General features: G+C 45.5%; 1 protein-coding gene across 2 annotated transcripts in view; it reads right to left on the bottom strand.

Annotated features, from left to right (window-relative positions):
- The window catches only part of LOC133142011 (mediator of RNA polymerase II transcription subunit 13-like), an 85,177-nt gene that overhangs the window by 21,912 nt on the left and 48,763 nt on the right, over positions 1-14,502 (bottom strand). For both annotated transcript variants that reach the window (XM_061262919.1, XM_061262920.1), the window contains exons 3-7: positions 14,148-14,232; positions 13,070-13,153; positions 2,877-3,022; positions 1,927-2,121; positions 953-1,117 (exon numbers count right to left, since the gene is read on the bottom strand). In XM_061262919.1, the coding sequence (XP_061118903.1) occupies positions 953-1,117; positions 1,927-2,121; positions 2,877-3,022; positions 13,070-13,153; positions 14,148-14,232 (675 nt within the window). The remainder of the gene's footprint in view (positions 1-952; positions 1,118-1,926; positions 2,122-2,876; positions 3,023-13,069; positions 13,154-14,147; positions 14,233-14,502) is intronic.

The raw sequence follows: 14,502 nt of genomic DNA, 5'->3' as shown, positions 1-14,502 counted from the left end.
TTTATTTTATTTGTCCATACTCTGAGTGTGTGTGTGTGTGTGTGTGTGTCTGTGTGTGTGTGCTTGTCTGTGTGTGGGGCGGCCGTGAACCACGTATCTGGAGGCCATGCAGAGTTCTCACTATGATTATTTACAGCAGTTTGAAATCCCTCTAATGGGAAAAACTATCAGAAGCCTTCATTCACAGCTGCAGTGTTTGATTTTAAGCTTAAAGTTCTAATTAAAAGTGACAGGACTCAAAAAGAAAGTTTAAAAAAAGAAAACTGCAGTTGTTTGTAAACTCCTTTCTTCTTGCACCTGTAGGCAGAATGTGGGCTTTGATGAACTCAAACTGGAATCAGACTGCAGACTGTTCTACTTAATACATAACCATGGATCACAGCCAGCTCTGTGCCTGAACTGCTATGCAGGAATGAAGAGGCAACATTGGAGAACAGGGGAGAGGGGACTAATGTCTGCTTATGTCAGAGGATAGTGTGGGGATTGATGTCTGATGATATCAGAGGATAGTGTGGGGATTGATGTCTGATGATATCAGAGGATAGTGTGGGGATTGATGTCTGATGATATCAGAGGATAGTGTGGGGATTGATGTCTGATGATATCAGAGGATAGTGTGGGGATTGATGTCTGATGATATCAGAGGATAGTGTGGGGATTGATGTCTGATGATGTCAGGGGATAGTGTGGGGATTGATGTCTGATGATGTCAGGGGATAGTGTGGGGGCTGATGTCTGATGATGTCAGGGGATAGTGTGGGGACTGATTGGGTTTTGGGTTTTAAAAGGGAACAGAGTTATTCTAGGGGATTTGTGGGGTTCAGTGAGTGGGGTGTTGGGTGTCTGGAGACTGGAAAGGCAGTGTTTGGAGTGTGTCTTGTTGAATGATCATTCCTGATGGGTTTTCAGCGAGCTCTGCAGCACCCAGTGAAGGAAACGTTCCAGCGTGTACCTGAGCAGGGATGCTCCGGGGAGGTGGGAGGGGTTAGCGGTGCACTGCAGTTGGAGGGGTCCCTGATTGGCCCCTGCATGCTCAGGGTGGGCGGGATCTGCTCTATTGGCAGGTCGCCCTGGGCGATGAGCACAAAGGCTGCTGGGTAAACCAACCTAACGCCCCCTGGAAGCCAGACGGAGAGGGGAGAGAGAGGGGCAGACGCTCAGCGCACTCAACCCAACTGGAGGCCATTTCCCACCCAATACATGCCCACACACATCATGACATCACTTCCTATCCCACCCAACCCTGAAGGATGAGCACCAACCGAACCTTATTCCACCCCCTGGGATTTAAACAAACCCGTTTTATGTTTTACTGCCTGTGAATCCCCCTACAGAAATCCCAGATGACCCACATACAATACAAAGCATTTTCCTCCTGTTACAGAGTCAATAATACTGTAGTTATTTAGTGCTTTATCGCTTTTCATTTTTGGTGAGGGCCCTAAAATGAAGTGAATGAAAAGTGAATTGGGAGCCGGACAACTGGGAGGATCAGCAATGCCATTAACAGTCAGCACAGACAGCTAATGTTGCTCGTATTCATGTTATGCAAGTACAATGGGGTAACGTCCACAAACTTACATGTATTACATTGCAGTCCATGAGTATTTGGACAGTCACACATTTGTTGTTGTTTTCGCTCTGTCCTCCAGCAAGCAAACACTATGTGGTTAAGGTGCCAACTTTCAGCTTTAGCAAGTGAAAAGGCCAGAGCGTGCAGAGAGAGTGCAGAGCGAAAACAACAACAACTGTGTCACTATCCAAATCCTTACGAACTGCACTTACCAAAGTGAAATTTCCCTTATCCCTCCTGTTATTGAACCTTGCCTCTCACAGTCAGTGAGAACTGCATATCAAAGGCTCTTTGTGTGTGAACCTCTCCAATCTGGTCTCCATGTTAAGGGTGAACGTATTTTTTCTCCGCACCTACGATGACCTCGACGGCGACGTGGCTGTGGGGGTCGTAGGAGGGGTCGGAGCTCTCCCGCTCGCCCTTCCCATGCCTGAGGACCACGGGGTAGAAGTGGCTCCACTCCTCCATCAGCTTCCTCACCGCCGGCTCACTCATCTTATAGGCCTGCCCCGTCAGAGAGCCACAGAGCCCATATGGGCTGAGGATCACTGCAGAGACACACACAGAGTTACACACTCACTCACACACTCACTGACACACACACACACACACACACACACACACACACACACACACTCACACTCACTCACACACACACACACACACACACACACATCTTATAGGCATGCCCCGTCAGAGAGCCACAGAGCCCATATGGGCTGAGGATCACTGCAGAGACACACACAGAGTTACACACACACACACACACACACACACACACAGAGTTACACACACACTCACACACTCACAGTTACACACACACACACACACACACACACACACAGAGTTACACACTCACTCACACACACACACACACTCACACACTCACAGTTACACACACACATACTCTCTCCCGCTCTCTCACAAACACACACACTCACACTCTCTCACACTCACACACACACTCTCTCACACACACACACACACACACACATACTCTCTCCCGCTCTCTCACAAACACACACACACACACTCTCTCACACTCACACACACACACACACACTCACACACACACATATACTCTCTCCCGCTCTCTCACAAACACAAACACACACACACACACACATATACATACTCTCTCCTGCTCTCTCACAAACACACACACATGCACACTCTCTCTTGCTCTCTCTCTTATCCACACACAAATACACACACTCACACACACACGCACACTCTCTTTTGCTCTCTCTCTCACACACACACACACACACACACACACACACACACACACACAGGCCCTCACCTTGCACAGGGCTGGAGGAAATCTGGGTGTGTAGGATGAGATCCTCGCTCACACGGTACACAGGCTGGTGCCGGGCAATCTCCACACTCACACACACATTGCTCTCCCCGTGCAGGAAGAAGGTGAACGCACAGGAGAGGTGCTCGCTGTAAACACACACACACAAATGTTGTTGACAAATCTGTCTTTTGCACGCGATATCAGCCACCGCTTACCATGTGGCAGTTTATAAGTCAGGATCACACTGACATGAGTCAGAGGATGACAGCCCATATGTAGCTGACCATGTGCACCCGTTGTCACAGGGCCTTCACAGGATGAACCAAACCTTATTCATTCTAACTCATTCTGGACAGACCTTTCCATTGCTGTCCACTAGAGGGAGGTATATACATAAGAAATGGAGCAATAACCCTTCTGCTGCCTGGGTGAAGTTCACCAGCTGACATACAAAAATTCCACATTAGAGACAGTGGTATACACGTGCGCACGCATACACACGCGTGCATACGTTAACACACATACACACAGTGTATCAAACATAAACACTGCTTACAGACTCGGGTACAAGCACTGCGTATGCGTAGTACTACAGACCTCACAACGATCACAGCATGGTGCTGGCCTGCGCAACACTGCTTTTAAATTATTCAGACCCTACACAGCCTGCAGAGATAGCAAACATCTTCACGGCGTGCACACACACACACACACACACACACACACACACACATAAACAGCTATTAATAGCAGACAGCAGGGTTTATGGGGGCTGGTGTGTATTCTAGCCAAGCTAATTTCCTGGTTTTGTAGAGAGACGCTGCTCACTCGCGCCTCTGTGGTTGGCTCCAGTAAAGGTGTTTCAGCCCCCCTCTCCAAGTAAAGTCACTGGTAACGATACGGTAAAAATACAAGGCCAATCAATTCTTCCCACGGGGAATTGTAGCCAGTATCGGTGTATTTTCTTAATCTAATGTCTCCCCATGAGCCGATTGTCTTTGAATTATTGTGTTATTTATTATAGAAACCGGGGACAGTTTGCGTCACTGAGTACTGAGTTCTCTCTCACACCCATAGTGCACCCTACACTTTGCAGTCTCTGGCTCCAAATTGGATAACAAGGTGGTGGCGGTAAACCTGACTTCCGTGGTTTTAAAGCGCTCTTCACGAGCCCAGGGATAGTCAAGTTTGTGACGTAACAGGCACTTGGTCCACATTTATTTTGACAGTGTATGGTTTACAGTGAGGATGTTGGGTACAGTTCAGCAACCTGGCCCTCTGGCACAGAAACGCACATTTAGAAAACTGACGTGCAGTGACACAATCCTACACACTACGCACTGAGGGTGTAAATCACACACTCCGACACACTGAGCGTGTAAGTCACACACACTCCGACACACTGAGCGTGTAAATAATTCAGTCGTACACACTACACACTGAGTTTGTAAATCACACACGGTCTTACACACTGAGTGTGTAAATCACACACGGTCTTACACACTGAGCGTGTAAGTCACACGGTCTTACACACTGAGTGTGTAAATCACACAGTCCTACACACTACACACTGAGTTTGTAAATCACAAACGGTCTTACACACTGAGCGTGTAAATCACACAGTCCTACACACTACACACTGAGTTTGTAAATCACACACGGTCTTACACACTGAGTGTGTAAATCACACACGGTCTTACACACTGAGTGTGTAAATCACACACGGTCTTACACACTGTGTGTGTAAATCACACACGGTCTTACACACTGTGTGTAAATCACACACGGTCTTACACACTGTGTGTGTAAATCACACACGGTCTTACACACTGTGTGTAAATCACACACGGTCTAACACACTGAGCGTGTAAATCACACGGTCTTACACACTGAGCATGTAAATCACACAGTCCTACACACTACACACTGAGTTTGTAAATCACAAACGGTCTTACACACTGAGCATGTAAATCACACAGTCCTACACACTACACACTGAGTTTGTAAATCACACGGTCTTACACACTGAGCATGTAAATCACACAGTCCTACACACTACACACTGAGTTTGTAAATCACACGGTCTTACACACTGAGCGTGTAAATCACACAGTCCTACACACTGAGGTTGGACAGATCACACACAGATTTTCACATAGAGCAATTTAATGGCACAAACCCAATTCAAAGATTCAAACAGCCAGTGCCAAAAAGGCCTTGATGTGTCCTGATACAGCATATGGAGATAAAGACACTCTCTGACATGTACATCATCCAGACAAACTAGCACAGCTGACTTTTTTTACAATCCATTTATTCCACTGGATGTTCAGTGAATCATTTCAAGGTAAGCATTTCAAGATCCAAGGCAAGGCTACACCTGGGATTTACAACCTTTGAGTAATAAAACCTAGTGCTCTAACCATCCTACAACACTACTCACTCTATAATCCCAGTGCTCTAACCATCCTACTACACTGCTCACTCTATAATCCCAGTGCTCTAACCATCCTACTACACTGCTCACTCTATAATCCCAGTGCTCTAGCCATCCTACTACACTGCTCACTCTATAATCCCAGTGCTCTAACCATCATACTACACTGCTTGCTGATAACTGTGCCTCTTAACCCTGTGAAATTGTGCTGTTATAAATTAAAGCCTCTTTCTGAGATTGTGCAGGATGCTTTTCTGATGGCTCTCTGTGGCTGGAAGGAAAGTCTCTTCATTTACCCCACAGTCCCCCGCTTTTGTCTGCTTCATTGAAATTAAATAACGAAATTGACAAAACTTAACTGATGTTACGCACTCATTTCAAATGGGGATTCAGACAGGACACCGAGCCAGTATTGTAACATAGCCCATTTTAAATTCAGAAAGGCATGAATATGAAAATAAAAGTGTTCAATCAAATGGTCTGTCTGACACATCTGTGACTATCCCTAGCCTAGACCTGAGAAAAATAAAAATATATTCCTGATGAGGAGGGCAGGTTCCCCCAGGACCCATATTCCTGATCATTCGTCTCAAAAAACACCAAGAGAAGCAACAATTTGCACTTAAGCTCAAGGTTCTACTGTAGCACTTAGCATGCAGCTATCACCCCTGTGAATGAACACATTTGAAAAAGTGTTAACAACCTGGTGACAAACGTAACAATATATCCTACCCTATGAGAACCTCAAAGTCTTTGGAGAGAGAGACTAGCAGGTGACAAAGCATTGTGTATATCACAGTAAAATCATTCTTTACTGACGGTTTGAAGACGTTTTATATGAACAGGGAGGATGAGGTCTTATTGTCAGTCTGACAGGCCTGGAGTGTGCCACAAGCCACAGAGTTTGAGCTGCGTATTAATAAAATAACAGGAGGGGGGGAGTGTGGAGAGCAGAGAGGAGGGGAGAGAGAAAGAGCTAGAAAGCGAGAGAGCATGAGCCAGAGAGAGAGAGAGAGTGAGGAGAGATAGAGAGAGCCAGACATAAGGCAAGAGAGAGAGAGAGAGGAGAGCCAAAGAGAGACAATGAGAAAGAGAAAGAAAAGAATGATGAGTGAGACATGGGGAGGCACAAGGGAGAACGAGTGAGAAAGAGAGAAAAAGCCGGGAGAAAGTGAGAAGAGTAAACAGATAAAGAGGAGGAGAGAGAGGGAGAAGGCGGTGAATAATTCAGGGCGCACGCTCTCAGATGCCTGCGCACTTAGCGCTGAGATCACAGCGCTGTTTAACATGTTGCTACCTGATGGGGTGAGCAAAGGCTTTTATCCCCAAATCAGTCAACCACCGAACCGCACGGTCCCCTCGCGGTTGCTCTGTTTGGGCGGGCATGTGCGGCCCCACACTAACCCCCACCCCCACACCGCCCCCCACGGCCTGTACGCACCCACCAACGGTGCCTGGGGTGACACCCAGCAGCTGTTAGCACTGCGTCTGACGAGGCGCTAATGTTAGCCGCCAGCCAGAGCAAAGGCCGCTGGGAATTGCAGTCTCCAGCATCACCCTGGGCCAGATGTTGGAACTGAAGGGGAGGGGAGGGGGGACCCAGTCTCCCTCTCCTCCCATTGGGCTATTTGAATCCAACTAAATTTACAGGGCATCACATGGTAGATGACATAGCCGAGTGGCTATTTACAGTTTGTGTGGATGCTCACATCGTTATAGTTATAGTTATAGTTATAGTTATAGTTCTAGTTCTTCTCGGTGTGGATGGGCCTTAAGTTAAATGATTATCAAAGCAACTCAGTATAGACACAGAGAACAGAGCCAGAATGAAACAAATCTCTAACAAGAATCAGTACACTCTGGTTTGGTTTCTGAGTCAAACAACAGTAAAATATGTTTGGGTGAAAACCTACACTCTGAAGAAGGCATGTACAAAATGTCTATGCTGCATTTGTAAAATAACAAAAAGTATAATTCTGCTTTAAAGCCTGGAAAATCCATTTTTGAGTCTTTTCAGAAGAATGAATAAATGCAACTCGGCAAAGAAGAGGCTTGCGTTCACAGGAGCCGTTCCAGAAGATGGCGACTCCGTGTCAGTGTTATGGAACCAGGCTCGAAACAGAGGCTGTGGGTTCAAATCCCATGCAGAGTAACGCTGCAGTATCTTGAGTACAGTGCTTAACCTCATTTTTATCATTATTTTAAAACTTCACAGGTGAGTTTACCCGGTGTAACCTCTGTCAAAGTACCGGTCTCAAGAATATAGCTGCAGCGTGCCCCTATCCCACAATCCTCCGCTTCGGAAAAGCCGTGCCCTCCCCGCTGCCTCATGCTAATTAAACACAGAAAATGCTCCACAGCTCTCCTTAGAACCACGGGACATCTGTTTATTTCACACCTGCTCATTGAACCCCTTACACTAATTTATAATTCATGCACACATTATCGGATACTTCTAAAAGTATCCTACAATAGCAAACTAAGCTGTAGGTACACTTAGGAGCAGGAAAAGGCGAGCACTGCCGGGCTGAATGGCCTGTTCTTGCCATGACCTCATGTTATGTTAAAAGGTATATACTTTTATTGTTTATGCGTGAGGCGGCACGGATGGCGCAGTGGGTAGCACTGCCGCCTCACAGCAAGGAGGTCCTGGGTTTGAATCTCTGTGCGGAGTTTGCATGTTCTCCCCGTGTCTGCGTGGGTTTCCTCCGGGTACTCCGGTTTCCTCCCACAGTCCAAAGACATGCAGGTTAGGCTGATTGGAGAGTCTAAATTGCCCGTAGGTATGAGTGTGTGAGTGAATGGTGTGTGTGCCCTGCGATGGACTGGCGACCTGTCCAGGGTGTATTCCTGCCTTTCGCCCAATGTATGCTGGGATAGGCTCCAGCCCCCCTGCGACCCTGTTCAGGATAAGCGGGTTCAGATAATGGATGGATGGATGGATGGATGTTTATGCGTGTGTGTGCTTGTGCATGTTGTTCATATACTGTACTGCATATTGTGAGCGCTAAAGTATGTTTTCACCAAACATAATTACAAGAAAAAAGGTTTGCACACCCGGCCGTGTGGACCACAGGTGCCGGAGACAATACGAAAATAGGACGAGGAAGGTCAGAGATGTCCGAAAGGCGAGTCATTTTTCTTAATCGCTAGAAGTCACACACGTAGCGGGGGAGACAGTGTTGTGGAGTTATTGTTTTATTTTTAACCAAACATAATTAAAATGTATTGTTTATCGTTCGTAAATCCCCATAGGTCTGTAATGATCTCTGCCGCAGACGTCGGGACCGCAAAACAGTGGTTACCCCCCCAACCAAACCCCCCCAGGAGGGGTTCACAAAGTGGAGACCCCCTGTCGTGGCCTAGGGCTGCTAACGGCTAATGGGCCAATGGGGTGAAAGGCACTTGTGGTCAAACACGGCATAGGAATGGTTAGCGCGAAACAGCCTGTGAGTATGAAACGGCGTTCGTGAGCGCAGCGGGTGACTATTAGCATGCTGACCACAGACGCAACGTAGCGTTTTTTTTTCTCCCATTTTCCACTTTCCAGAGGTACGCTGACCTTGCCAGGAAGCCAGACACCCACCGTGCGTTTCCACGGAGACGCCGAACATCTCAATGTCATTCGTCTGTCCACCTGGCCGACAACGGTGCTTTAGTCAAACTGGCGTGTGTGTGTGCAGTGTGGTTTTTGGGAAGCGGCAACACTAGTCCACACCTGTACCTTAGTTCAGCTCTCTCTGTGATGCTTAATTCACAACCCCCCCCCCCCCCCCCCCCCCCAATCCAAAGCACTGTGCCTCTACCTCAGTCTGATGCAATCCCACACCAACACAGAGTATTCAACACACACACACAACACACACACCAACACATAGTATCCCGCTCACACACAACACACACACACAGTAACATGCACCTGCACATTATACAGTGTGTGATTATGTATGTGTGTGTGTGTATATGTGAGTGTGTTTGTGTGTGCGTGTGCATGTGTGCATTTGCGCATGAGTGTGCATTTGTGTTTGTGCATGTGTGTGTGTGCATGTGTGTGTGAGTGTGTGTTTGTGTGTGCGTGTGTATGTGTACGTGTGTGTGTGTTTGAGTGTGTACGTGTGTGCATTTGTGTGTGTGTGTGTGTGTACGTGTACGTGTGTGTGTGTTTGAGTGTGAGTGTGTACGTGTGTGTGTATGTGTGTGTGTGTGTGTGTACATGTGTCTGTGAGTGTGAGTGTGTACATGTGTGTGTGTGTGTGTGTGTGTGTGAGAGTGTGTATGTGTGTGGGTGAGTGTTAGTATGAGTGTTAGTGTGTACATGTGTGTGTATATGAGTGTGTGTGTGAGTGTTAGTGTGTACGTGAGTGTGTGTGTGTGTGTGTGAGTGCGTGTGTGAGTGTGTACGTGTGTGTGTATATGAGTGTGTGTGTGTGAGTGTTAGTGTGTACATGTGTGTGTATGAGTGCGTGTGTGAGTGTGTACGTATGTGTGTATACGAGTGTGTGTGTGAGTGTTAGTGTGTACATGAGTGTGTGTGTGTGTGAGTGCGTGTGTGAGTGTGTACATGTGTGTGTATGAGTGCGTGTGTGAGTGTGTACGTGTGGGTGTCTGTGTTTGTCCTTAGCTGCTCTTCAGTAATTCTCTGTGCAGCTGAGCAGCAGAGGCAGCGGTGGGGGGGGAGGGGGAAGTTGACAGACTTCGCAGACAAAGCTGTCAGACTGGAGAGGAATCAGGTGGTCTCGCTAAACCACTGTGCTCTGGGATCCCCCGGGCCCATGCCCCTGCACAGACCCTGCAACTGCCCCCCTCAACTACCCTAAATTCCCTCCACACTGATCTGAGTAAAGGTTCTGCCCCGCAGTGCAATCCCCCCCCCCCCGTCTCTAGCTCTCTTCCTTTCATTCTCTCTCTCTCTCTCCCTCACTGTACTTCCGCTTAGGTGGGGTATATGGAGAAACTGCCTTCTACAGAGAAACACTAGTTCATCTCAATACCACAAAGCACAAAAGACAAAAAAAGGAATATATTTTTAAATATGCAAAAGTATGCACCACAAGACGATCATAAAACATATTTTGAATACATGCAGTTTAAAGGCTGATAACCTCTCAGTTCATTTGTCGAATTCTAAATGGTCTTCAATTTCCAAGCCTTCGATAACATTAAAGAGCTGATAATGAATAAAATCTGAGACTCTGTCTGGGTAAGTGTATTCCTGTGTTCAATATTCATGAACGCCATACAATATTGAAGAGAAACTGAAAACTGCAGCGGAAAAAAAAAAGCCAATTACCCCCGCTAACCCCAGAACACAACCAGAGGGATCTTTCCCAAAACAAAAGAGTGTGTTATTTTAGGTTGTGACAGGTTGCCATGTTGCCTCCTAGGTCCGTGGACCTACATGTATAATAGATAAACTTTGATTGCTCCTAACTGGGGGTGACAGAATCAGAATGAACTAGTCTCAACACAACTGCATTCAAAACCAAAACCAAGCACCTTTTATTCAAATTAAATACAAATAAAAAGATACACCTGAAGTGGTCTATCCCAAAGACAAAAAAAGTAAATGGTTCTCTCCTTTTTTTAAATGTTTGTACTATTCACCAATCAGGTTATGGGGCTCATGGAGCAAAGGAGAACTGCTCGCCTTGTCCTACCACTAAAGTGTACCTAAAAGGTAAATAATATCTAGCACTGTGTTAAGCCTGGCCTTGAAAACGGCCAGTGTTTCTGCTGCCAGTGTGGAATTTATCCTTTCCATTTATGCCCCCTTGTTCTGATCTAACAAGGGTATTGTACCAGGTGAGTATAACTTCTTTAATAGATTTATATTCAACTTTTGGAATATAAATGTAGTTATATTGAATTTCATTTGGCAGGTTTCCGCCCACTTCTGGATTCTGTTTAAATCTTCCTGATTTACTTTAGTAGATTCCAAACTGTTAGCTAAACCTCCTAGTTAAGTATCATCTGCAAAATTAATTAAAGTACTTTCAATGTCTCTGTCAAGGTAATTTATGAAAATGAGCAAGAGTAGTGGTCCCAGCACTGTGCAACTTCCCACAATACCCTGCTCAGATAAGGTCCCTCCTATTACTACTCCGTAACCAGTTCTGAACCAAATCTAAAATGGCTCCTCTAATTCCTATCGTCCTCATTTAGAAAATTACTTTGTCATGATTTATCTTATCAAATGCTTTTTTTAAATCTAAGTATACAATATCATAAGCCCTGCTTACATCAAAACACTTGGTAGCTTCCTTAAAAAAAGCCAAACGTTTTGTCAGGCATGACCTACCCTTACAAAACCTGTCAGTTCAGTGTTTTCCGTTTATGTTTTTGTCTAAGTCGTTAGCGTTTTCGTTTATTTTTTCCCTCTGTGCTCACCATAGTCTATCTGTCATTTAATTAATTTCCTGTTATTTGTTTCACCTGTCTCCCACTTCCTGATTGTTTCCCACACCTGATTGTATTTTCCCCTTGTTATCTGTGTATTTAAACCCCTCTATTTCTGTTACTCGTCACCAGATTGTCATGAGATTTTGCCATACTCTCCAGTGGTTTTTCTGTCTGATCTCCCATGTTTTGACCTGTTTCGACTTCTGTTTTTTGGATTATCCTTCTGTTTTGCCTCAACCTGCTGTTCCTGGTCTCCCTTTGGTTTTTCGGTTAGTGCTTTCGTTTTCAGTTTTGTACTTTTGGTTGTTTGGACTGCCTGTTTGTTTTCAACTTTTTGCCTGGACACTGAACCTTTGCTTGGACTCTCGTTTACAAATTACCTAATCTCTGACATTTCCACCTATCTGATCTGCTGTGGCGTTAATAAAGACTTTAACTTTCACTTCCGTGGTCTATCTATTGGGTTCTTGGTTCTGGTGCCTAACAAAAACCATGTTGGCTGTCCCTTTCTCCAGTTTAAATTATCTCACTTATCGCACTCTTTGTGTACCCTTGGGACTATGCAATTGTGCCTACTGCCTTATTTGTCTTTAATTTATGTAATTTATCCTGTACTTCTTTATCCCATATCTCAATATCAGCAAAGACATTGTAGTACTGCCCTGCTGAAAAAAACAGCTCAATCTAGATTCTCATTGACCAGTTAGACCAGCTCCATACTCAACATGGTTTGAGCAGCTCAAGCTATGTTTTGATTTTACACCAGGGTGAATATGCCTTTTGCCTTAAGTCATCAGCAATATCTTAATGCACTTAACCTCCTCTTTAACTTTCCTTTTCCTACTACAGTATTGAAAGAAATGCAATTTGCCATTCAACCTGAGTTCTTTTTTAACCTAAGCACGCATTTTAGAATATTCAGCCATATTACTCTCAGTACTGTCATCTTATGCTATTTTTTTTGCAAACATCTCCACTCTACATTCAATACATATGGCCGTCGCCCTCCCTGGCCAATGCATGTTGACGTGACAGCACTATGATTGACTAGCTAATGGGTAGAGCTACCGTGCCTCCATAACTGCATACAGAACTGTGTCTGCATACACAACTGGGGACGTGAGGCCTCACAAGCCCCATAACGGGTGGGGCCACCATGGGAACCAATCAAATGACTTTGCAATCAATGACCAAACCCTGTAATTGGTTTAAACTCAGTCGTTCGGCTCTGCCTATTAGCACACACATACTGAGCCAGGCTGGAGGTGGAGGGGGATCACACAACAAAGCCCTGCTGCTCATGAAGCCTTGCTTTCTGATTTCCCCCGGAAGGAGCCGGAAGCATTCTCTCTCTCACCTGGCATTGAGAGGCTTCTCCTCCTCCTCGTAGGGCTTGACAAACCACCTGCCGATTCGCACAAAGTCCTTATCCATCAGACATCTGCGGGAAAGGAGACAGTCTGTCACAAAGTGCTGCTCATCTTGTTCAAATTACTTAAACAAATACAAACAACAATAAAATATGCTTTTGGGGTTTATCATAAACAAATTCACTGATTTATCTTTTACAGAATCCAAAGGAGAACCCAAATAGTGTCTGTGGGTTTTGGATATGCACATCCACAAACCCCCACTCCTCATTATACCCCTCTTTAGAGTTCTAATTTACACTAAGCAATCAAATCCCATAAATTCAGTCAAACACAATCTTGTTCAAGATCTTGTAATTAAGGAAACTGGCTGGTGTTAATTTAGAGCAGAAGTTTCAATACAACATCAGACTCATTTAAAACATGAAGGACAGAAACAGACAGAAGCTCTGTTTCCTGATTTCCTGATTTTGCTGTTAATCAAAATTCAAAGTATGATTGAGAAGTGTGTTTTAAATTCACGGTTAAACGGTAACAGGAGGTATACATGAACATATATTCGCGTAATTTAGCCAGAATGTCTAGCCTGACTTGTCGACTGAATGAATCTGAAGTGGGGACTGAGTCTTAAACATTTTTGTTAGCACGAGGCAGAGTATTCCCAATGAAAGGACACGGTGCTCTTTGGTCCTCAAATTGTCGTTGATCTAAAGGTCAGTCGCTTTACAGAGCCCTTAAATAGCTCTGGTTCTCCAGGGCCTTGCTTTTCTGCTCCAAGCCCTTTGGTACTGCCCTTTCATGTCTAATCTGCTGGAGCACCAGTAGGTCCTAGGTTCATTTCCCAGGAGGATACCCCTGAAGTGCCCTGGAATGAGGTCCATGAATCAGCAGTGCACCAAACAAAGGGGGTGGTAACATTTACAAAACTTACGTAACACAAAGGACCAAGGGAAAAGCCATACATCACATATTTCATGTGGCAGTTTATGCAATGACGGGGCAAAGGTTCTGATGTCATAAAAGGTTCCCGCTGGCTCATGGGAGTTATAGTTGTCAGAGACGTACCTCTCCAGCAGGTTGTGGATGGCTTTGAACAGAAGGGTTCGGCACTCGTAGGACAGCCCACTCTCCCAGAGGCCTTCATCCTCCACTGGAAACACAAGCAGAGGAGAGATATCAAAGGTCAAAGGTCAAATGTTAATGGTTCAGGTTCAACATTTATTAGGATTTTATTACTGTACACAAGCACATTCAGTACACACGCTTGCATAAACGCACCATTAGCCAGACCACACACACTCAAACACACACACAGGGCAGTAGACAGGGCAGTTTCTGCAGCACTTTTTTAATGTGGGGACATTCCACCCAAACACAGAGCCCCCTCCCCAGGTCTGTATAGCCACAGTCCCGTAGGGCT

This window comes from Conger conger, chromosome 12, assembly GCF_963514075.1.
Source record: "Conger conger chromosome 12, fConCon1.1, whole genome shotgun sequence".
Lineage (NCBI taxonomy): Eukaryota > Metazoa > Chordata > Actinopteri > Anguilliformes > Congridae > Conger > Conger conger.
The sequence above is the reverse complement of the archived record's forward strand: the minus strand, read 5'-3'. Positions and strand labels throughout refer to the sequence as shown.